The sequence below is a fragment of the Vidua macroura genome, chromosome 29 (genome assembly GCF_024509145.1).
Source record: "Vidua macroura isolate BioBank_ID:100142 chromosome 29, ASM2450914v1, whole genome shotgun sequence".
Taxonomy (NCBI): domain Eukaryota; kingdom Metazoa; phylum Chordata; class Aves; order Passeriformes; family Viduidae; genus Vidua; species Vidua macroura.
In genome coordinates, this window is record NC_071599.1 from 1,545,544 (window position 1) to 1,570,837 (window position 25,294).

Below are 25,294 nucleotides of genomic sequence, written 5' to 3' on the forward strand. Positions count from 1 at the left end.
GGAATTCCCGGGAATTTTTGCCCAAAATCCCGATTTTTTTTTTGGGAATTCCGAATTCCAAGGGGCGGGGCCGGCTGGGATTTGAGGAAGTTTTCCCAAATTTTTTTTTTTTTTTTTTTCCCGCTTTTCCCATCCAGGCCCTTGGGGCGGGGCCGGCACATTCCCAAAAATCCAACCCCGCCCCAAATCCCGGGAAATTTGGGAATTTTGTGTCTCAAATCCAACGGTCACAGAGGTTTTTATGGATTTGGCAAACTCCGGGATTTTTCCCGGTTTTCCAGAGGAAATTCCTCATTCCCAGCCTTTTAAGGAGCGGTTTGGGATCGCTGGGAATTCCCAAAATTCCCGAGTTTTTTTTTTTTTTGGGATCCCCCATTCCAGGATTTTTGGGAGTCTCTCCCCATCCATCCAAACTTTTTCCCCAAAGAAAAAAAAAAAATCCTTTGGAAATGGAAATTATGGAAAAAAAAACCTTGGAAAAATTCACCTTTGGAATTCTGGGATGAGCTTGGGATTTTGAGATTCCCAAAATTCCCATTCTTGCTGAATTCCCACCCCTAAAAAAAAAAAAAAAAATCCCCTTGGGAATGAAAATTTGGGAATTTTGGGGAATTTTCTGGTTCAGGGCAGATTTTTCCCAGCAGGAGCTGAGCATGAGGCGCCCCACGGAATTCCCAGAATTTCCCTGCCCGGAAAATTCCCCCGGATCCCCGGAAGATTCCGGAGGAGGCTCCGGATCCGCCTGGAATCCAGAGGTGTAGTCCTGGAATTCCTGGAAAATTCCACCCCAAAAAAACCCGGATCCGGTGTCACTTTTTCCTTCTGCTTGTCTCTGTTTTCCTGGATTTATCCTGGATTTTTCCTGGATTTATCCCGGGTTTTTCCTGGATTTATCCCGGGTTTTTCCTGGATTTATCCCGGATTTTTCCTGGATTAATCACGGGTTTTTCCTGGATTTATCCTGGATTTATCCTGGGTTTTTCCTGGATTTATCCTGGATTTATCCCGGATTTTTCCTGGATTTATCCCGGGTTTTTCCTGGATTTATCCTGGATTTTTTCTGGATTTTTCCTGGATATTACCCGGATTTTTCCTGGATTAATCCCGGATTTTTTCCTGGATTTTCCCTGGATTTATCCCGGATTTTTCCCGGATTAATCCCGGATTTTTCCCGGATTTTTTCCTGGATTTATCCCGGATTTTTCCCGGATTTATCCCGGATTTTTCCCGGATTTTCTCTGGCTTTATCCCGGATTTATCCCGGATTTATCCCAGATTTTTTCCCGGATTTTTCCCTGGCTTTATCCCGGCTTTATCCAGATTTTTCCCGGATTTTTCCTGCATTTATCCCGGATTTTTCCCGGATTTTCCCGGATTTTTCCTGGCTTTATCCCAGCTTTATCCCAGATTTATCCGTGATTTTTCCCTGATTTTCCCTGGCTTTATCCCGGATTTTTCCCTGGCTTTATCCCGGATTTTTCCCAGATTTTTCCCGGCTTTATCCCAGATTTTTCCCTGATTTTCCCTGCATTTATCCCCGGATTTTTCCCGGATTTTCTCTGGCTTTTTCCCCGGATTTTCCCGGATTTCCCTGGCTTTATCCCGGATTTTCCCGGATTTTTCCCGGATTTTTCCCGGATTTTCCCTGGCTTTATCCCGGATTTTTCCCGGGATTTTTTCCCGGGATTTTTCCTGGATTTTCCCGGATTTTTCCCGGATTTTTTCCCGGATTTTTCCCGGATTTTCCCTGGCTTTATCCCGGATTTTTCCCGGGATTTTTCCCGGGATTTTTCCTGGATTTTCCCGGATTTTTCCCCGGATTTTCCCGGATTTTCCCGGATTTCCCCCATTTCTCCCGAGCTGGCCTTTGCCCCAAAAGCCGCGTTTAACCCTTAGGATGCCGGGCCGGTGCTGAGGCTGCGCCTGCCCCGAGACCACCCCCGGGGACCCCCGGCCCAAACAGAAGGTGCGGAAAAACCGGGATTGGGGAGGGGAATTCTGGGAATTCCAGGGGAAAATGGGAATCTGGGGGGAAATCTGGGAATCTGGGGGGGGAGAAATGGGAATTTTGGGGGGAATTTTGGGGATTTTGGGGAGGAAAATGGGAATTTTTTTGGGGAAAAAGGGAATTTTGGGATAATTCTGGGAATTTTGGGGTTAAAATTTGGGATTTTTCTGGGAAAATTTGGGAATTTTGGGGGAAAATTAGGGGATTTTTGGGGAAAATTTGGGGATTTTGGGAGGAAAATGGGAATTTTTTTGGGGAAAAAAGGGAATTTTGGGATAATTCTGGGAATTTTGGGGTTAAAATTTGGGATTTTTCTGGGAAAATTTGGGAATTTTGGGGGAAAATTAGGGGATTTTGGGGGAAATTTGGGGATTTTGGGGAGGAAAATTGGGAATTTTTTGGGGAAAAAAGGGAATTTTGGGATAATTCTGGGAATTTTGGGGGAAAATTTGGGAATTTTGGGGGAAAATTTGGGGATTTTGGGGAGGAAAATGGGAATTTTTTGGGGAAAAAAGGGAATTTTGGGATAATTCTGGGAATTTTGGGGGAAAATGGGAATTTTTGAGGGGAAAAAGGGGAATTTTGGGATAATTCTGGGAATTTCAGGGGAAAGTTTGAGAATTTGGGGGAAAATCTGGGAATCTGGGGGGGAGAAATGGGAATTTTGGGGGAGGAAATGGGAAAATTTTGGGGGGAAAAGGGGAATTTTGGGATAATTCTGGGAATTTTGTGGGGAATTCTGGGTGAAAATCTGGATTTGGGAGGGGGGGAAGAGAAATTTGGGATTTTTCTGTGAATTTTGGGGGAAAATTTGGGATTTTGGGGGAAAATTTGGGATCTTGAGGGGAAATTTGGGGGTTTGGGGAGGAAAATGGGAATTTTTGGGGGGAAAAGGGGAATTTGGGGATAATTCTGTGATTTTTGGGGTGATAATCCAGAATTTTTTGGGGAAAATTTGGGATTCTGTGGGAAAATCCACATTTTTGGGGATAATTTTAGGACAAGGAATGAGTTTATGACCCGTAGCTGAAATAAAAACCTGGATTTTCCCATGAAAATCCTGGAATTTTCCCTCCAAATTTGGGATTTTTGAGGACAAAAGGTGACAAATCCCAACTGTGGGGTTTTCCTGGGAAATTTTTTTTCCCGAAATCGCCGCCTTTTCCCCCAAAGCCGGTGGGAAGGAGCTTCGCCATGGTGGCCAAGAGGTCGGACCCGGGAATTCCTTGGCCTCGGAATGCGTCAAATCCAAGGACGGCGACGAGGAGATCATCAAGGTGCCCCAAATCCTGGGAATTTTGGGGTTTTTTTTGGGATTATTCCTTGGGGTTTGGGGAGAGAGAGGGGTGATAAAATTCCCATCAAAATTCCAGTAAGATCTCCACCAAAATTCCCCCTGAAATTCCAAAAAAATCCCAAGAAATTCCCACAAAAGATCGAGGAATTCCCGAATTTTGGCCTCGGAATGCGTCAAATCCAAAAATGGGGATGAGGAGATCATCGAGGTGCCCCAAATCCTGGGAATTTTGGGGTTTTTTTTTGGGATTATTTCCTTGGGATTTGGGGGAAAGAGTGGGGTGATAAAATTCCCATCAAAATTCCCCCTGAAATTCCCAAAAAATTCCCACAAAAATTGAGGAATTCCCGAATTTTGGCATCCAATGCTCCAGATCCAAAAATGGCGACGAGGAGATCATCGAGGTGCCCCAAATCCTGGGAATTTTGGGGTTTTTTTGGGATTATTCCTTGGGATTTGGGCAAAGAGTGGGATGATAAAATTCCCATCAAAATTCCCCTTGAAATTCCCAAAAAATTCCCAAGAAATTCCCACAAAAGATCGAGGAATTCCCAAATTTTGCCCTCGGAATTCGTCAAATCCAAGGATGGCGGCAAGGAGATCATCGAGGTGCCCCAAATCCTGGGAATTTTGGGGTTTTTTTGGGGGATTATTCTTTGGGATTTGAGGAAAGAGTGGGGTGATAAAATTCCCATCAAAATTCCCCAAAAAAATCCCACAAAAATCAAGGAATTCCCAAATTTTGGCCTCGGAATGCGTCAAATCCAAAAATGGCGACGAGGAGATCATCGAGGTGCCCCAAATCCTGGGAATTTTGGGGTTTTTTTTTTGGGATTTTTCCTTGGGATTTGGGGAAAGAGTGGGGTGATAAAATTCCCATCAAAATTCCCCCCTGAAATTCCCAAAAAATTCCCAAGAAATTCCCACAAAAGATCGAGGAATTCCCCAAATTTTGCCCTCGGAATGCGTCAAATCCAAGGATGGCGACGAGGAGATCATCAAGGTGCCCCAAATCCTGGGAATTTTGGGGTTTTTTTGGGGATTTTTCCTTGGGATTTGAGGAAAGAGAGGGGGTGATAAAATTCCCACAAAGTTCCTCCCCTGAAATTCCCAAAAAATTCCCAAAAAATTCCCACAAAAATCGAGGAATTCCCGAATTTTGCCCCTCGGAATGCGTCAAATCCAAGGATGGCGACGAGGAGATCATCGAGGTGCCCCAAATCCTGGGAATTTTTGGGGTTTTTTTGGGGATTTTTCCTTGGGATTTGGGCAAAGAGTGGGGTGATAAAATTCCCATCAAAATTCCCCCCTGAAATTCCCAAAAAATTCCCAAGAAATTCCCACAAAAGATGGAGGAATTCCCAAATTTTGGCCTCGGAATGCGTCAAATCCAAGGATGGCGACGAGGAGATCATCAAGGTGCCCCAAATCCTGGGAATTTTGGGGTTTTTTTGGGATTTTTCCTTGGGGTTTGGGGAAAGAGAGGCTGATAAAATTCCCATCAAAATTCCAATAAGATCCCAGCAAAAACAGCTCCAAATTCTGGAAAAATTCCCATAAATTCCTCATTATTCTCCCAAAATTCCACCAAAATTCCCCCTGAAATTCCAAAAAAAATCCCAAAAAATTCCCACAAAAGATCGAGGAATTCCCGAATTTTGGCCTCGGAATGCGTCAAATCCAAGGATGGCGACGAGGAGATCATCGAGGTGCCCCAAATCCTGGGAATATTTGGGGGTTTTTTTTGGGCTTATTCCTTGGGATTTTGGGGAGAGAGAGGGGTGATAAAATTCCCATCAAAAGTACCAGTAAGATCCCCAGCAAAAACGGCTGCAAATTCCTACAAATATCCCATAAAATTGCCTCATTATTGCTCCCAAAATTCCACCAAAATTCCCCCAAAATTCCAGAAAAATTCCCAAAAATTCCCCCAACATTCCCCAAAAAATCCCCCAAAATTCCCATAAAATTCCCCCAAAATTCTCCCAAAATTCCCCCAAAATTCCCAAAAAATTCCCCCAAAATTCCCCAAAAAATCCCCCAAAATTCCCATAAAATTCCCAAAAAATTCCCCAAAATTCCCACAAAATTCCCAAAAAATTCCCCAAAAAATCCCCCAAAATTCCCACAAAATTCCCAAAAAAATTCCCCCAAAATTCCCCCAAAAAATCCCCCAAAATTCCCACAAAATTCCCCCAAAAATTCCCCAAAAAATCCCCCAAAATTCCCACAAAATTCCCCCAAAATTCCCAAAAAATTCCCCCAAAATTCCCAAAAAAAATCCCCCAAAATTCCCAAAAAATTCCCCCAAAATTCCCACAAAATTCCCAAAAAATTCCCCCATAATTCCCAAAAAATCCCCCAAAATTCCCAAAAAATTCCCCCCAAAATTCCCATAAAATTCCCATAAAATTCCCAAAAAATCCCCCAAAATTCTCCCAAAATTCCCCCAAAATTCCCAAAAAATTCCCCCAAAATTCCCCCCAAAATCCCCCAAAATTCCCACAAAATTCCCCAAAAATTCCCAAAAAATTCCCCCCAAAATTCCCCAAAAAATCCCCCAAAATTCCCATAAAATTCCCAAAAAATCCCCCAAAATTCCCGAAAAATTCCCATAAAATTCCCCCAAAATTCCCAAAAAATTCCCCCAAAATTCCCAAAAAATTCCCCCAAAATTCCCATAAAATTCCCAAAAAATCCCCCAAAATTCTCCCAAATTTCCCCCAAAATTCCCAAAAAATCCCCCAAAATTCCCACAAAATTCCCCAAAATTCCCACAAAATTCCCCCAAAATTCCCAAAATTCCCAAAAAATTCCCCAAAAATTCCCACAAAATTCCCAAAAAATTTCCCCAAAATTCCCAAAAAATTTCCCCAAAATTCCCAAAAAAATCCCCCAAAATTCCCCCAAAATTCCCAAAAATATTCCCCCAAAATTCCCCAAAAAATCCCCCAAAAATTCCCACAAAATTCCAAAATCAAATTCCCCCAAAATTCCCCAAAAAATTCCCCAAAATTCCCAAAAAAATTCCCCAAAATTCCCCAAAAAATCCCCCAAAATTCCCATAAAATTCCCAAAAAATTCCCAAAAAAATTCCCCCAGAATTCTCCCAAAATTCCCCCAAAATTCCCCAAAAAATTCCCCCAAAAATTCCCCCCAAAATTCCAAAAAAATTCCCCCCAAAATTCCCCAAAAAATCAACCAAAAAATCCCCCAAAATTCCCAAAAAATTCCCCCAAAATTCCCAAAATTCCCAAAAAATTCCCCCAAAATTCCCCAAAAAAATCCCCAAAATTCCCATAAAAATACCAAAATTTCCCCCAAAATTCTCCCAAAATTCCCCCCAAAATTCCCCAAAAAATTCCCCCAAAATTCTCCCCAAAATTCCCCCAAAATTCCCAAAAAATTCCCCCAAAATTCTCCCAAAATTCCCACAAAAATCCCAAAAAATTCCCTCAAAATTCCCCAAAATTCCCCCAAAATTCCCAAAAAATTCCCCCCAAAATTCCCCAAAAAATCCCCAAAATTCCCCCAAAATTCCCAAAAAATTCCCCCAAAATTCCCACAAAATTCCCAAAAAATTTCCCCCAAAAATTCTCCCAAAATTCCCCCAAAATTCCCCAAAAAATCCCCCAAAATTCCCCAAAAAATCCCCAAAAAAATTCCCAAAAAAATCCCCCAAAATTCTCCCAAAATTCCCCCAAAATTCCCACAAAATTCCCAAAAAATTCCCAAAATTCCAAAAAAAATGCCCCCAAAATTCCCCAAAAAATCCCCCAAAAATCCCCCAAAATTCCCAAAAAATTCCCCAAAATTCCCCAAAAAATCCCCCAAAATTCCCATAAAATTCCCAAAAAATTCCCCCAAAATTCTCCCAAAATTCCCCCAAAATTCCCAAAAAATTCCCCCAAAATTCCCCAAAAAATCCCCCAAAATTCCCACAAAATTCCCCCAAAATTCCCCCAAAATTCTCCCAAAATTCCCACAAAATTCCCAAAAAATTCCCAAAAAAATCCCCCAAAATTCCCCCAAAATTCCCAAAAAATTCCCCCCAACATTCCCCCAAAAAATCCCCCAAAATTCCCCAAAAAATCCCCCAAAATTCCCACAAAATTCCCCCAAAATTCCCACAAAATTCCCAAAAAATTCCCCAAAAATTCCCCCCAAAAATCCCCCAAAATTCCCACAAAATTCCCAAAAAATTCCCCCAAAATTCTCCCAAAATTCCCCCAACATTCCCCAAAAAATCCCCCAAAATTCCCCAAAAAATCCCCCAAAATTCCCCAAAAAATCCCCAAAAAATTCCCAAAAAAATCCCCCAAAATTCTCCCCAAAATTCCCCCAAAATTCCCACAAAATTCCCAAAAAATTCCCAAAATTCCAAAAAAATGCCCCCAAAATTCCCCAAAAAATCCCCCAAAATTCCCAAAAAATTCCCCCAAAATTCCCCAAAAAATCCCCCAAAATTCCCATAAAATTCCCAAAAAATTCCCCCAAAATTCTCCCCAAAATTCCCAAAAAAATTCCCCCAAAATTCCCAAAAAATTCCCCCCAAAATTCTCCCAAAATTCCCCCAAAATTCCCCCAAAATTCCCCAAAAAATCCCCCAAAATTCCCAAAAAATTCCCAAAAAAAATCCCCCCAAAATTCCCCCAAAATTCCCCCAAAATTCCCAAAAAATTCCCCCCAAAATTCCCATAAAATTCCAAAAAAAAATTCCCCCAAAATTCTCCCAAAATTCCCCCAAAATTCAAAAAAAAATCCCCCAAAATTCCCACAAAATCCCAAAAAATTCCCCCCAAATTCGCCCCCCAGTTCGCTGCAATTCCAAAAAAAAATTCCCCAAAATTCCCACAAGATTCCCGATTTTTTTCCAAAAAAATTCTCCCAAATCTCCCCCAAATTCCCATTAAATTATCCCAAAATTCCCACAAATTCCCACCGAGTTTTCCTTGGATTTGGGGATTTGGGGATGGCTTTGAAGGATTTGGGGAATTCCCCGGTGGGATTTTGGGAATTCCGTGGGGATTTCAGGGAATTTCACTCCTGGGGAGCAACAAAGGCGAGGAAACCTCTCCCAGGAAATTCAAATTTAACGGGAAAAATCAAATTTAAATGGGGAAAATTCGAATTTAAACGGGAAAAATTCAGATTTAAATGGGAAAAATTCAAAATTAAACGGGAAAAATTCAAATTTAATGGGAAAAATTCCGATTTAAAATGAGAAAAATTCGAATTTAACAGAAAAATTCAAATTTAAATGGGGGAAAATTCAAATTTAAAGGGAAAATTTAAAATTTAATGGGAAAATTTGAAATTTAATGGGGAAAATTCAAATTTAATGGGAAAAATTCAGATTTAAATGAGAAAAATTCGAATTTAATGGGGAAAAATTCAAATTTAAATGGGGAAAATTTCAAAATTAAACTGGGAAAATTCAAATTTAAACAGGGAAAATTCGAATTTAATGGGGGAAAATTCAAATTTAAACTGGGAAATCAGATTTAACGGGAAAATTTCAAAATTAACGGAAAAATTCAAATTTAATGGGGAAAAATTCAAATTTAAAGGGGAAAAATTCAAATTTAAATGGAAAAATTCAAATTTAATGGGGAAAATTCAAAATTAAATGGGAAAAATTCAGATTTTAACGGGGAAAATTCAAATTTAATGGGAAAAATTCAAAGTTAACAGGGGAAAATTCGAATTTAAAGGGGAAAATTTCAGATTTAAATGGGAATAATTCAAATTTAATGGGAAAAAAATTCAAATTTAAATGGGAAAAATTCAAATTTAAACGGGAAAAATTCAGATTTAAATGCTAAAAAATTCGAATTTAAAGGGGAAAAATTCAGATTTAAATGAGAAAATTCGAATTTAAATGAGAAATTCAAATTTAATGGGAAAAATTCAAATTTAATGGGGGAAAATTCAAATTTAAACAGGAAAAATTCAAAATTTAAACGGGAAAAAATTCAGATTTAAATGCTAAAAATTCAAATTTAATGGGGAAAATTCGAATTTAATGGGGAAAAGTCGAATTTAATGGGGGAAAATTCAAATTTAAAGGAGGAAAAATTCGAATTTAATGAGGAAAAATTCAGATTTAAACGGGAAAATTCGAATTTAATGGGGGAAAATTCAAAATTAAACGGGAAAAATTCAGATTTTAAACGGGGAAAATTCAAATTTAAACAGGAAAAATTCAAATTTAAATGGGAAAATTCAAATTTAAGGGGGAAAATTAAAATTTAAGGGGGAAAATTCAGATTTAAATGGGAAAAATTCAAATTTAACGGGAAAAATTCAGATTTAAATGAGAAAAAATTCAGATTTAAACGGGAAAAATTCGAATTTAAATGAGAAAATTCAAATTTAATGGGAAAAATTCAAATTTAATGGGAAAATTCAGATTTAAATGGGAAAAATTCAAATTTAAACGGGAAAAAATTCAGATTTAAATGAGAAAAATTCAAATTTAAATGGGAAAAATTCAGATTTAAATGCTAAAAATTCGAATTTAAAGGGGAAAAATTCAGATTTAAATGAGAAAAATTCGAATTTAAATGAGAAAATTCAAATTTAATGGGGGAAAATTCAAATTTAAACTGGAAAAATTCAAATTTAATGGGGAAAATTCGAATTTAATGGGGGAAAAGTCGAATTTAAACTGGAAAAATTCAAATTTAAATGGTAAAAATTCAAAATTAAACGGGAAAAATTCAGATTTTAACGGGAAAAATTCAGATTTAAATGCTAAAAATTCAAATTTAACAGGGGAAAATTCGAATTTAAAGGGGAAAATTTCAGATTTAAATGAGAAAAATTCAAATTTAAATGGGGAAAATTCGATTTTAAAGGGGAAAATTTCAAATTTAATGGGGAAAATTCAAATTTAAACTGGGAAAATTCAAATTTAAATGGGAAAAAATTCAAATTTAATTGCTAAAAATTCAAATTTAAACGGAAAAAATTGAAATTTAAACAGGGAAAATTCAAATTTAAATTCTAAAAATTCAAATTTAAATGGGAAAAATTCAAATTTAATGGGGAAAATTCAAATTTAAATGGGAAAAATTCAGATTTAAACTGGGAAAATTCAAATTTAATGGGGGAAAAATTCAAATTTAATGGGGGAAAACTCAAATTTAATGGGGAAAAATTCGAATTTAATGGGGGAAAATTCGAATTTAATGGGGAAAATTCGAATTTAATGGGGGAAAATTTGAATTTAATGGGGAAAATTTGAATTTAATGGGAAAAATTCAAATTTAAATGGGAAAAAAATCAGATTTAAACGGGAAAAATTCAAATTTAATGGGGAAAAGTTGAATTTAATGGGGGAAAATTCAGATTTAAAGGGGAAATTTCAGATTTAATGGGGAAATGCGGGCACACCAAGGCCCCGTGCAGCTCTGGGGGCTCCCGGGGCTCCCTGGGCCGGTCCCGGCCCCTCCCGAGCCCCTCTCGCTCCCTTCCCGCTCCAGGTTTATCTCAAGGCTCGCGCTGACCCCGAGGAGCCGCTGACGCCGCTCGAGAGCGAAGGGCGGCACGGCCACGAGGTGAAGTCCCCAAACCCCGCGGAGTGCACGGAGAATTCGGGAACATTCCCAAAAATTCCCAAAAAATCCTCCCAAATTCTGCAACATTCCCAAAAAAATCCTCCCAAATTCCCAAAAAATCCTCCCAAATTCCCAAAAAATCCTCCCAAATTCCCAAAAAAATCCTCCTAAATTCCCAAAAAATCCTCCCAAATTCTGCAACATTCCCAAAAATTCCCAAAAAAATCCTCCCGAATTCCCGGAGAATTCGGCAACATTCCCAAAAATTCCCAAAAAAATCCTCCCAAATTCCCAAAAAAATCCTCCCGAATTCCCAGGAGAATTCGGCAACATTCCCAAAAATTCCCAAAAAAATCCTCCCAAATTCTGCAACATTCCCACAAATTCCCAAAAAATCCTCCCAAATTCTGCAACATTCCCACAAATTCCAAAAAAAATCCTCCCAAATTCCCAAAAAATCCTCCCGAATTCTGCAACGTTCCCACAAATTCCCCAAATTCCGCAGAATTCCCAGAAAATTCTGCAACATTCCCGAAAATTCCCCAAAAAAATCCTCCCAAATTCCCAAAAAAATCCTCCCGAATTCCCAAAAAATCCTCCCAAATTCTGCAACGTTCCCACAAATTCCCAAAATTCCGCGGAATTCCCGGAGAATTCTGGAAAATTCCCAAAAATTCCCCAAAAAATCCTCCCAAATTCTGCAAAATTCCCATAAATTCCCAAAATTCCGCAGAATTCCCAGGAAAATTCTGTAAACTTCCCAAAATTTCCAAAAAATCCTCCTGAATTCCCAGGAAAATTCTGAAAAATTCCCGCAAATTCCCAAAAAAATCCTCCCAAATTCCCAGGAATTCCCATGAAAATTCTGGAAAATTCCCAAAAATTCCCAAAATTCCACAGAATTCCCAGGAAAATTCTGTAAAATTCAAAAAAAATCCTCCCAAATTCCCACAAATTCCAAAAAATTCCCACAAATTCCCAGGAAAATTCCCAAAAATTCCCACATATTTCCCAAATTCCCAGGAAAATTCGGCAAAATTCCCAAAAAATCCTCCCAAATTCCCAAATTTCCAAGTCCAAATTCCCCAAATTCCAAATTTCTGCAAAATTCCCAAAATTCCACAGAATTCCCAGGAAAATTCTGCAAAATTCCCACAAAATCCCTCCCATATTTCTCCCAAATCTTGGCTCAAATTCCCCCCAAAACTCCCAAAAAATTCCCCAAAAAATTCCCCCAAAAATTCCCTGAATTCCCCTGAAATTCCCCCAAAATTCCCTCAACTTTTCCCTGAATCACCCAAAAAATTCCTGTAAAATTCCCCCAAAATTTTTCCCCAAGAATTTTCCCCAAATTCCCAAAAAAATCCCCCAGAATTCCAAAAGTTTTTTCCATTTATTTTCATTCCATTGGATTTTCCCTCTTTTTTTTTTGGATTTTTTTCCCTGGAAATTCCCAAATCCCAAAAAAAAAAACCCCAAAATTTTCTTTTTTTTCCCAATTTTTTTCCCAGGCTGGGAGCGCCCTCAAAAAACTCCGGGAAGATTTGAGCACCAAACTCCAAACCCGGACGGAATTTCGGGAATTTGGGGAATTTTGGGAATTCCAGGGGAGCTCTGAGGTAAAAAATTGGGGAATTACAGAAAAAAAAATGGAATTTTCCATTGGGATTTGGGGTGGGAAAAGGGGGAGAAATCCCAATTTTCTGGTGGGAAAAAGGGAGGAATTCCCATTTTTGAGGTGGTAAAAGGGAAAAATTCCAAATTTTTGGGAGGGAAAAGAGGAAAATTCCCATTTTTTTTGGGGAAAAATATGAATTTTGGGATTTTCTGGCGGGATTTTAGGATGATCCTGGAATTTTGGAGTTGGTAAAATTCCCATATTTTGCCTCAAATTGGGAAGTAGGAGCAAGGAAATAAAAAAAATGGGAATAAATCCATGGAAATTTGGGAATAAATGGATTGAAAGTTTGGAAATGGGACAAAAAAAATTCTTGGATTTAAAAATGTGGGAGAAAAAAAAAAAAATTTGGGAATAAATCCGTGAAAATTGGGGGGAAAAGCTTTGAAAAAATAAGGAAAAAAAAAAAAATGGGAATTCATCCATTGAAATTTGGGAAGAGGGAATCGAGTAATTAGAAATTAAAAAAAAAAAATTTGGGATAAATCCCGAAAAATCCGGGATTTCACCCGGAATTCCCGAAAATTCCGGGATTTCACCCAGAATTCCCAAAAAATCCGGGATTTCAGCTGGAATTCCCAAAAAACCCGGAATTCCAAAAAATCCGGGATTTCACCCAGAATTCCCGAAAAATCCGGGATTTCAGCCGGAATTCCGAAAAATCCGGAATCCCCAAAAATTCCGGGATTTCAGCTGGAATTCCTGAAAATCCAGGATTTCACATGGAATCCCGAAAATCCAGGATTTCAGCCGGAATCCCCAAAAAATCCGGGATTCCAAAAAATCCGGGATTTCAGCCAGAAGCCTGAAAAATCTGGGATTTCACCCAGAATCCCAAAAAATCTGGGATTTCAGCCGGAATTCCCGAAATTCCGGGATTTCAGCTGGAATTCCCGAAAAACCCGGAATTCCGAAAAATCCGGGATTTCACCCAGAATCCCAAAAATTCCGGGATTTCACCCAGAATTCCCAAAAAAATCCGGGATTTCAGCTGGAATTCCGAAAATTCCGGGATTTCAGCCGGGAATTCCCAAAAAATCCGGGATTTCACATGGAATCCCGAAAATCTGGGATTTCACATGGAATTCCCGAAAATCCAGGATTTCAACCGGAATTCCCAAAAAACCCAGAATTCCAAAAAATCCGGGATTTCAGCCGGAATCCTGAAAAATCCGGGATTCCAAAAAATCCGGGATTTCACCCAGAATCCCCAAAAAATCCGGGATTTCAGCCGGAATTCCCCAAAAATTCCGGGATTTCAGCCGGGAATTCCCGAAAAAACCCGGAATCCCCAAAAAATCCGGGATTTCAGCCGGAATCCCAAAAAATCCGGGATTCCGAAAATTCCGGGATTTCAGCCGGAATTCCCGAAAATCCGGGATTTCACCTGGAATTGGGATAAATCCCAATTTTTTTTCCCCTTTTTTCCTTTGGATTCCAGGTGGGGCTGGAGAAACGGAACCGGAGCTGCTCCTGCCGGGGAAATTCCCGGGAAAAACCGGTAGGGAAAAAAAAAATCGGGAATTTTCCGGGATGGAATTTGGGATCGGGATCAAAACATTGAGAAAAAATCCCTTTTTTCCACCCCAAAACAGGGGGGGATATTTGGGATTAATTTGGGATTTTGTTGGCGTTTCCCAGCGAGTTTCCAGCCCTGAAATTCCCAAGTTTTCATCGGGATTTGGGAAGTTTTGGGATTTTTTTTTTTAAGTGAAAAATTCCCCCAAAATTTTTTTTTTTTTGGGGATTTTGGAGCTCTTGGGAAATTCAAAATTTGGGATTTCTTGACTTTGGGGGAAAAAAAAAAAAAAATGGGAATTTTTCATATCTTGGAGAAGGAAAATTTGGGGAATTTTGGAGCTGTTGGGGAAAAAGAATTTGGGGATTTTTTGGAGGTTTTGGGATTTTTTTGGGGTCGTTCCCGCAGGAGGATCCCGAGGCCCCGCAGCTCCTGCGGAGGCTCCAGGAGGCGGAAAAGCGGCACCAGCGGGAGCGGAGCGGCCTGGAGGTGAGCCGGGAATTCCCAAAAAATCCGGGATTTCACATGGAATTCCTGAAAATCCGGGATTTCAGCCGGAATTCCCAAAAATCCGGGATTTCAGCTGGAATCCCAAAAATCTGGGATTTCACATGGAATTCCTAAAAATCCGGGATTTCACATGGAATTCCCGAAAATCTGGGATTTCAGCTGGAATTCCCAAAATCCGGGATTTCAGCCGGAATTCCCAAAAATCCGGGATTTCAGCCGGAATTCCCGAAAAACCCGGAATCCCCGAAAATCCGGGATTTCAGACAGAATTCCCGAAAATCCGGGATTTCAGCCGGAATCCCAAAAATCCGGGATTTCAGCCGGAATCCCGAAAATCTGGGATTTCAGCCGGAATTCCCAAAAAATCTGGGTTTTCACCCGGAATCCCGAAAAATGTGGGATTTCACAGAAATCCAGGATTTCACCCCGGATTCCCGAAAATCTGGGATTTCAACCGGAATTCCCAAAAAACCCGGAATTCCAAAAAATCCGGGATTTCAGCCGGAATCCCGAAAAATCCGGGATTTCAGCCGGGAATTCCCGAAAAATCCGGGATTTCAGCCGGAATCCCGCGGGAGAATTTTGCCCAAATTCCGGGAATTTTAGTTGGAATTTTAGAGGAGGCGCTGGGGGATTTTTTTTGGGGGTTTTTTTTTGAGGAATGATTTTGCGGGATGTCCGGGAAAGTTTGGGAACGTGTCCTGAGAGCCGGCATTCCCGGCATTCCCGGCACTCCCGGCATTCCCGGCACTCCCGGCTCTCCCGCTGCAGGGGGCGCTGCTGCGGAGCCGGGAGGACGCCGAGCGGAGCGAATTCCGCGCGCGGGCCGCGCGCGGAGACGGAGGCGGAGCAGCTCCGGAGGCTCCTGGCGGACATGGAGAAGGTGATTTGGGATCGGGGAGCAGGACTGGGATGAGGGGTTGGGATTGGGATGAGCTGGGGGCCATTCCCGATATCCCGACCCATTCCCGATATCCCACCCCATTCCCGATATCCCGACCCATTCCCGATATCCCACCCCATTCCCGATATCCCGACCCATTCCTGATATCCCACCCCATTCCCGATATCCCGACCCATTCCCGATATCCCCACCCCATTCCCGATATCCCGACCCATTCCCGATATCCCGACCCATTCCCAATATCCCACCCCATTCCCGATATCCCGACCCATTCCCGATATCCCACCCCATTCCCGATATCCCGACCCATTCCCAATATCCCACCCCATTCCCGATATCCCGACCCATTCCCGATATCCCACCCCATTCCCGATATCCCGACCCATTCCCGATATCCCACCCCATTCCCGATATCCCACCCCATTCCTGATATCCCGACCCATTCCCGATATCCCGACCCATTTCTGGTTTCCCACTGTGCCATCCCTGGATCCTGTTCCCGGATCCCGTTATCCCATCTCTGTATCCCATTATCCCATCCTTGTATCCCATTCCCAGATCCCATTATCCCATATCCCATTATCCCATCCCATTATCCTGTTTCTGGATCCCATTATCCCATTCCCATATCCCCTTATCCCATCCCATTATCCCATTCCCAGATCCCATTATCCCGTATCCCAATATCCCGTTCCCGGATCTCATTATCCCATTCCCGGATCCCGTACCCGTATCCCATTATCCCATTTCTGGATCCCATTCCCATATCCCATTATCCTATTATTCCATTCCCATATCCTGTTCCTGGATCCCATTCCCAGATCCCGTTCCCGGATCCCGTTCCCAGATCCCATTATCCCATCCCATTATCCCATTCCTGGATCCCATTCCCGGGTCCCATTCCCGGATCCCGTTCCCAGATCCCATTATCCCATTCCTGTATCCTGTTCCCATATCCCCTTATCCCATCCCATTATCCCATTCCCGGATCCCATCCCATTATCCCGTTCCCGGGTCCCATTCCCGGATCCCATTATCCCATTATCCCATTATCCCATTATCCCGTTCCCGGGTCCCATTCCCGGATCCCATTATCCCATTATCCCATTATCCCATTATCCCGTTCCCGGGTGCCATTCCCGGATCCCATTATCCCATTATCCCTGTATCCCATTATCCCGTTCCCCGCTCCGCAGGATCACCGGGATCTGCTGGCGCGGATGGAGTCGGGACAGGCGGAGCTGGAGCGGCTCCGGAAGGAGGAAGGGGAGAGAGCAGCACAGCAGGAGCGGTGGGAATCGGGAATGGGAATCGGGAATGGGAATCTGGGAATGGGAATTCTGGAATGGGGGGAATTCTGGGAATGGGGGGAATCCGGGAATGGGAATTCCAGGAATGGGAATCTGGGAATGGGGGGAATTCTGGGAATGGGAATCTGGGAATGGGAATCGGGAATGGGAATTCCGGGAATGGGAAATCTGGGAATGGGGGGGAATCCAGGAATGGGAATTCCGGGAATGGGAACCCGGGAATGGGAATTCTGGGAATGGGAATTCCAGGAATGGGGGGAATTCTGGGAATGGGGGGAATCCGGGAATGGGAACCCTGGGAATGGGAATTCGGGAATGGGGGGAATTCTGGGAATGGGAATTCCGGGAATGGGAATTCTGGGAATGGGGGAATCTGGGAATAGGAATTCTGGGAATGGGGAAATCCAGGAATGGGAATTTTGGGAATGGGAATTTTGGGAATGGGGGGAATCCAGGAATGGGAATCCCGGGAATGAGAAAATCCCAGGAATTCCCAATTCCCGACATCTGAGCGGTTTTTTGGGATGGGCATTCCTGGCTTTTTTTGGTTGGTGCCCATTCCCTTTTCTTTTTTTTTTTGAGTCAAAATTCCAGAGGTTTCTTGCTGCGAACATTCCCAGGTTTTTTATTTTTTGGGGTTTTTTTTGGGATGAACATTCCCAATTTTTTGGGGGTTTTTTTTTGGGATGAACATTCCCAGCTTTTTTTTTACTGTGAGCAATCCCATTTTTTTTAGCTGAACATTCCCAATTTTTTTTTTTTTTTTTTTGGAGTAGGAATTCCATTTTTTAGTTTTTTTTTTTTTTTTGATGTGACCATTCCCAGTTTTTTTTAGAGTAGGAATTCCAGGGTTTTTTAGGTTTTTGTTTTTTTTTTTTGATGTGACCATTCCCAATTTTTTTTTTTTTTTTTGGAGTAGGAATTCCATTTTTTTTTTAGTTTTGTTTTTTTTTTTTTGATGTGGGAATTCCCAATTTTTTTTTTTTTGGAGTAGGAATTCCATTTTTTTTTAGTTTTTTTTTTTTTTTTGGATGTGACCATTCCCTTTTTTTTTTTTTTTTTTGAGTGGGAATTCCATTTTTTTTTAGGTTTTTTTTTTTTTTTTTTTTGATGTGACCATTCCCAGGCTTTTTTTTTGGAGTAGGAATTCCATTTTTTTTTTAGTTTTTTTTAGTTTTTTTTTTTTTTTTTTTATGTGACCATTCCCTTTTTTTTTTTTTTTTTTGGACTAGGAATCCCATTTTTTTTAGTTTTTTTTTTTTTTTTTTTTTTGATGTGACCATTCCCAATTTTTTTTTTTTTGGGAGGCTGTTCCCGGAGATTTTTCCTGGTGTTTTCTCAGCTCATCCCAGCTGGAGAAGGAGGTGGCAGCGCTCCGGGAGAAAATCCATCACCTGGACGACATGCTCAAGAGCCAGCAGCGCAAAGTCCGCCAGATGATCGAGCAGGTGATGGGAAAACTGGGAAAAAAACCTGGAAAATCCAGGAAAAAAGAAAAAAAACAAACAGGGAAAATGGGGGAAATTGTGGGGAAAAAAAGTGGAAATGCGGGGGGGAAAAAAAAGGGGAAAACCAGGAAAAACTGGGAAAAAAACATGAAAAAATCTGGGAAAAACTGGGAGAAAAACCCAGGAAAAAATCTGGGGAAAATCCAGGCAAAATCCATGAAAAAATCTGGGAAAAAGCCTGGAAAAAATCAGGGGGAAAAGCCTGGAAAAAATCCATGAAAAAATCTGGGAAAAATCTGGGAAAAATCCATGAAAAAATCTGGGAAAAAAAAGTGGGAAAAATCCAGGCAAAATCCATGAAAAAATCTGGGGAAAAACTGGGAAAAAGCCTGGAAAAAATCTGGGGAAAATCCGTGAAAAAATCTGGGAAAAACTGGGAAAAAGCCAGGCAAAATCCATGAAAAAATCTGGGAAAAACTGGGAAAAAGCCAGGCAAAATCCATGAAAAAATCTGGGAAAAAGCCTGGAAAAAATCCATGAAAAAATCTGGGAAAAAGCCTGGAAAAAATCCATGAAAAAATCTGGAAAAATCCATGAAAAAAAATGGGAAAAATCCATGAAAAAATCTGGGAAAAAATCTTGAGAAAAAACTGGGAAAAATCCAGGCAAAATCCGTGAAAAAATCTGGGAAAAAAAATGTGGAAAAGCCAGGAAAAATCCATGAAAAAATCATGAAAAAATCCATGAAAAATCCAGGCAAAAATCCATGAAAAAATCTGGGAAAAAACTGTGAAAAATCCATTTAAAAATCTGGGAAAAATCCAGCAAAATCCATGAAAAAATCTGGGAAAAATCTGGGAAAAATCCAGGCAAAATCCATGAAAAAAACTGGGAAAAAACTGGGGAAAAACCTGGAAAAAATCTGGGAAAAATCCAGGCAAAATCCATGAAAAAAACTGGGAAAAAACTGGGGAAAAACCTGGAAAAAATCTGGGAAAAATCCAGGCAAAATCCATGAAAAAAATCTGGGAAAAAAAGTGGGAAAATCCATGAAAAAATCTGGAGAAAAGCCTGGAAAAAAATCTGGGAAAAATCCATGAAAAAATCTGGGAAAAAAAGTGGGAAAAATCCAGGCAAAATCCTTGAAAAAATCTGGGGAAAAACTGGGAAAAAGCCTGGAAAAAATCTGGGGAAAATCCAAAAACTGGGAAAAATCCAGGCAAAATCCATGAAAAAATCTGGGAAAAAAATCTGGGAAAAATCCCCCCAAAAATCTGGGAAAAATCCAGGCAAAATCCATGAAAAAATCTGGGAAAAACTGGGAAAAAGCCAGGCAAAATCCATGAAAAAAACTGGGAAAAATCCATGAAAAAATCTGGGAAAAATCTGGGAAAAATCTGGGAAAAATCCAGGCAAAATCCATGAAAAAATCTGGGGAAAAACTGGGAAAAAGCCTGGAAAAAATCTGGGGAAAATCCATGAAAAAAACTGGGAAAAATCCAGGCAAAATCCATGAAAAAATCTGGGAAAAAATCTGGGAAAAACTGGGAAAAAGCCAGGCAAAATCCATGAAAAAATCTGGGAAAAAACTGGGAAAATCCTGGAAAAAATCTGGGGAAAAGCCTGGAAAAAAACTGGAAAAAATCCAGGCAAAATCCATGAAAAAATCTGGGAAAAAACTGGGAAAAATCCATGAAAAAAACTGGGAAAAATCCATGAAAAAATCTGGGAAAAAGCCTGGAAAAAATCAGGGGAAAAAGCCTGGAAAAAATCCATGAAAAAATCTGGGGAAAAACTGGGAAAAATCCATGAAAAAATCTGGGAAAAAAAGTGGGGAAAAAGCCTGGAAAACATCTGGGAAAAATCCAGGCAAAATCCATGAAAAAATCTGGGAAAAAATCTGGGGAAAAAGCCTGGAAAAAATCTGGGAAAAATCCGTGAAAAAATCTGGGGAAAAACTGGGAAAAAGCCAGGCAAAATCCATGAAGAAAACTGGGAAAAATCCATGAAAAAAATCTGGGAAAAAAACTGGGAAAAACTGGGAAAAACCCGGGAATTGTCCATCCCTTGGGGACGTTTGCAGCTGCAGAATTCCAAGAGCGTGATCCAGGCCAAGGACGCTGCGATCCAGGAGCTGAAGGAAAGAGTTTCCTACCTGGAAGCAGAGGTGGGAGCCGGAATTCTGGGAGCTGGATCCCACCTTGGATCTTCTGGGAATGTTGGGATTGGGGTTGGGCTCCTCGTGGAGGTGGTTGGGGAATTGGGAATGCAGGAAAAGCAGGGAAAAGGGAGGGAATCAGGATTTAGAAAATCTCAAAAGGCCAAAAAAAAAGCTGGAAAAAACCAAATTCCCACCATGAGCCAGAGCAATTCCAGCGGGATTTGGGAAATTTCCTGGGAAATTCCCAAGCCCAAAGTGAGATTGAGAATTTTGAGGGAGAAATTCTCCCTGATCCTCATTTTTCCTGGGACAAACCTTCCCAAATAACTCAGAATTCCCCATTCCCACGCTCAAATCCCAAAAAAATCCCAAAGGGATCTCCTCAGAGGGTTGGAAAATCCTTTCCCCGATCCCAAATTCCTGGAATTCCCAAGCCCAAAGTGAGATTGAGAATTTTGAGGGAGAAAATTCCCCCCTGATCCTCATTTTTCCTGGGACAAACCTTCCCAAATAACTCAGAATTCCCCATTCCCACGCTCAAATCCCAAAAAAATCCCGAAGGGAGCTCCTCAGAGGGTTGGAAAATCCTTTCCCGATCCCAAATCCCAATTTTATTCCAAATTCCTGGGAAATTCCCAAGCCCAAAGTGAGATTGAGGATTTTGAGGGAGAAAATTCCTCCCTGATCCTCATTTTTCCTGGGACAAACCTTCCCAAATAACTCAGGAACTTCCCATTCCCACGCTCAAATCCCAAAAAAATCCCGAAGGGAGCTCCTCAGAGGGTTGGAAAATCCTTTCCTGGATCCCAAATTCCTGGAATTCCCAAGCCCAAAGTGAGATTGAGGATTTTGAGGTAGAAAATCCCCCCTGATCCTCATTTTTCCTGGGACAAACCTTCCCAAATAACTCAGGAACTTCGCAGTCCCATTCCCACACTCCAAATTTCCCCCAATCCCAAAAAATTCCTGTTCCAGGTACTGATGGGAGATCCCCAGGGGTTGGAAAATCCTTCCCAGATCCCAAATTCCTGGGAAATTCCCAAGCCCAAAGTGAGATTGAGAATTTTGAGGTAGAAAATTCCCCCCTAATCCTCATTTTTCCTGGGACAAACCTTCCCAAATAACTCAGGAACTTCCCAGCTTCATTCCCACGCTCAAATCCCAAAAAAAATTCCTGTTCTGGGTAAAGAAGGACCATCCCACAAGGGAGATCCCCAGGGGTTGGAAAATCCTTTCCCAGATCCCAAATCCCAATTTTATTCCAAATTTCCTGGGAAATTCCCAAGGCAAAAGTGAGATTGAGGATTTTGAGAGAGAAAATTCCTCCCTGATCCTCATTTTTCCTGGGACAAACCTTCCCAAATAACTCAGGGAACTCCCCATTCCCACGCTCAAATCCCCAAAAAATTCCTGTTCTGGGTGCAGAAGGGATCTCCTCAGGGGTTGGAAAATCCTTTCCCAGATCCCAAATTCCATTTTATTCCAAATTCCTGGAATTCCCAAGCCCAAAGTGAGATTGAGGATTTTGAGGTAGAAAATTCCCCCCTGATCCTCATTTTTCCTGGGACAAACCTTCCCAAATAACTCAGAACTCCCCATTCCCACACTCAAATCCCAAAAAAATTCCTGTTCTGGGCACAGAAGGGAGATCCCCAAGGGTTGGAAAATCCTTTCCCAATCCCAAATTCCTGGAATTCCCAAGCCCAAAGTGAGATTGAGGATTTTGAGGGAGAAAATCCCCCCTGATCCTCATTTTTCCTGGGACAAACCTTCCCAAATAACTCAGAATTCCCCATTCCCACGCTCAAATCCCAAAAAAATCCCGAAGGGAGCTCCTCAGGGGGTTGGAAAATCCTTTCCTGATCCCAAATCCCAATTTTTTTCCCCAGAATCTGGAGATGCACGACCGGATCGAGCACCTGATCGAGAACCAAGTGAGCCGGGGCGGGAGCAGCGCCCGGCCTGCGCGCTCCAAGTCGGAATACGTCAGCAGGTGCGGCGGGAATTCCGGGAATTCCGGGAATTCCGGGATCTCTTCTGCATTTGGGGATTCTCCTTGGATTGGGGCAAGGAATTTTGTGGATTTGGGGGCTGCAGTTTTGGAAGCGCCGTCCGGATTTTAGGAATTCTCTTCTGGATTTGGGTTTTTTTTGTTGGTTTTTTTTTTTTTTTTTTCCCCTTCTGGATTTCTTTTTTTTTTTTTTTTTGGGAGAGGGATTCTCTTTGGGATTTTGGGATGAGCTGTTGGGTTTTGGGGTTCTCTTCTGGATTTAGGGATCAACTTTTGGAATTTTGGGATGCTCTTCCACATTCGGGGGATAATCGAAACCTCCCCTGATTTTTCCACGTCTCCAGCAGATCCCAAATCCCTCCCTCAGGAATTTTTGGGAATCACCCCAAAACCCTTTTCCCTGTTTTTTTTTTTTTTTTTTTTCCAACAGAAAATTCACTTTTCTTCTTTTTTTTCCTTCTTCCCCTTTTCCCAGCAAACGCCTCCCGGGCCCCAAGCCGCTGCCCCTGATCCGAGTGGTGGAAACCTGAATTTCGGGATCCGGGCCCAGCCGGATCCTTCCCCTTCGGAAAGATCGGAATTCCCAGCTGGACTCAGAGCCCTTCCCGAGGGAAGAGGTTTGGGATTGCCATGGGCACGATTCCAGGTCGGAATCTGGCATTTTCCCCCTTTTTTTCCCCAGCGATTTTCCAGCTCTCGCCATCCCCGTGTGGATTCCAGAGGTTTTTTCCCAACCGAATTTAGGACTTCACATTGGTTTTTATTTTTTTTTGGTTTTTTTTGAGGAGTTTCCAAATCAAAATCTCGGCTTCTGATTTTTTTTTTTTTTTTTTTTTTTTTTTTTTTTTTTTTCTTTTTTTTTTTTTTTTTTTTTTTTTTTTTTTTTTTTTTTTTTTTTTTTTTTTTTTTTTTTTTTTTTTTTTTTTTTTTTTTTTTTTTTTTTTTTTCTTTTTTTTTTTTTTTTTTTTTCCCTGAAGAAAAATTCCAAAAAATCTGGGAGCCGCCATCTCCGACCTCCAGCACCACACTTGGACTTGGAAAATGCTCTCCCAACCCTAAAAATTCCATGTTTTTCCTGCAGAATCCTGTGGTTTTTCTCACAGAATTCCATGCTTCTCCTGCAGAATTCCATGCTTTCCCCCCCCCACCCCCCCCAAATGATTATTGTTGGAATTCCCGCGATTTTGGGATTTTATTCCCTGTATTTATTTCCCTAAATTATCAGAGTCTCCCGGTGAGGTGGGGGATGGGCACAGGCCGGAATTCCTGGGAATTTTGGCCCAGGACTGCCCCAATCCCACGTTTGACCCCAGAGGCTCCAACCGGGATCCCTTGGGATTCCCTTGGAATTTTTTAATTCCTGGTTTTCTTATTAAAAATAAAAAATTCTGTCTGCTTTAAATCCCAGACGTTTTGGTTGCTTGGAAAAGATTGGGAATTTTTTGGGGGGGGGACGTTGAGGGGGAGTTTTCCTGGGGTTTTTTTTTTTGGCTTTTTGGTTTTTCCAGGCCCTGATTCCATGGGAATGGAGAAACTTTGGGATTAGGATTTTCCCAGGACTGGGATTTTCCCAGTTTTTCAAAACCAGGAGGGCTTAGGTCAGGAATTTGGGGATTTTTCCAGGGTTTTTTTTTTTTTTTTGGCTTTTGGGGTTTTTCCAGGCCCTGATTCCATGGGAATGGAGAAACTTTGGGATTAGGATTTTCCCAGGACTGGGATTTTCCCAGTTTTCAAAACCAGGGGGGCTTAGATCAGGAATTTGGGGAATTTGGGGATTTTTCCAGGTTTTTTTTTTTTTTTTTTTTTTTTTTTGCTTTTGGGGTTTTTCCAGGCCCTGATTCCATGGGAATGGAGAAACTTTGGGATTAGGATTTTCCCAGTTTTCAAAACCAGGAGGGCTTAGATCAGGAATTTGGGAATTTTTCCAGGTTTTTTTTTTTTTTGGCTTTTGGGGTTTTTCCAGGCCCTGATTCCATGGGAATGGAGAAACTTTGGGATTGGGATTAGGATTTTCCCAGTTCCCAAAACGTGGGTGACTCGGGCTTTGAGGGGTCTCAGATTCACCTGAATTCCTCTCCAAAGGGTCTGGACCCTTCGGGAATGACCAAGAGGGGACCCCGGGGACAACTGGGAATATCCTTGGTTGTTCGGATTTTTTTTGGAGGCGGCCCCTGGAGACACAGACCGGCCCTTTTTCCTGGGAAGGAAAAGTGGCCAGCCCGGGTTCCTGATGTCATTTGTAGGGTGCCCTTGGCACGGTCAGGGCAGCACAGGTTTGAGGTGGGGGCAGCGGACGCCGCGGCGGTGACGTTGCCACAACGGCCGGTGGGGACACGGCGGGGATGGACACCGGGGCTCAGGGCCAGCTGTGCCCCAAGTCCCAAGGTGGCACGCAAGGATTTTGTTTAACAAAAATGAAATCTCAAGTGGGAATAAAGGACCCCGGGAATGAGGTGATGGACACGGAATTCCCAAGTGAAGTCCCAAGGTGGCACGCAAGGATTTTGTTTAACAAAAATGAAGTCTCAAGTGGGAATAAGGGACCCCGGGAATGAGGTGATGGACACGGAATTCCCGGGGCCGGACAGGGCAGCGGTCACTGGAGTGGCACGGGAGAAAACCCAATGGCCAGCATGGGGCTGACATCCGTGGGGAGGGGATAACGCGGGGGACACGCGAGGATACACGGAACCGGTAAGCTAAGAGAGACCAGACCCCCAAATCTGATCCCAAAACCCCAACACTTTTTCCTGGGAAGGAAAAGTGGCCAGCCCGCGTTCCTGATGTCATTTGTAGGGTGCCCTTGGCACGGTCAGGGCAGCACAGGTTTGAGGAGGGGGCAGGTTGGATCTGGGGTAAATCCTCGGTCGTTTGGGGTTTTTGGAG

The 25,294-nt window shown here is 41.7% G+C and overlaps 1 protein-coding gene across 1 annotated transcript; it reads left to right on the top strand.

Annotated features, from left to right (window-relative positions):
- Positions 1 to 643: 643 nt before the first annotated feature.
- Positions 644 to 23,810, top strand: TUFT1 (tuftelin 1). The gene is made up of 13 exons (XM_054001257.1): positions 644 to 755; positions 1,897 to 1,966; positions 3,182 to 3,285; positions 10,793 to 10,867; positions 12,379 to 12,486; positions 13,987 to 14,046; positions 14,473 to 14,553; positions 15,346 to 15,457; positions 16,675 to 16,769; positions 18,131 to 18,236; positions 20,320 to 20,403; positions 22,287 to 22,390; positions 22,884 to 23,810. Exons 1-13 carry the CDS (start codon positions 654 to 656, stop codon positions 23,190 to 23,192), a joined length of 1,410 nt encoding a protein of 469 aa, XP_053857232.1. The 5' UTR covers positions 644 to 653; the 3' UTR covers positions 23,193 to 23,810.
- Positions 23,811 to 25,294: the final 1,484 nt, after the last annotated feature.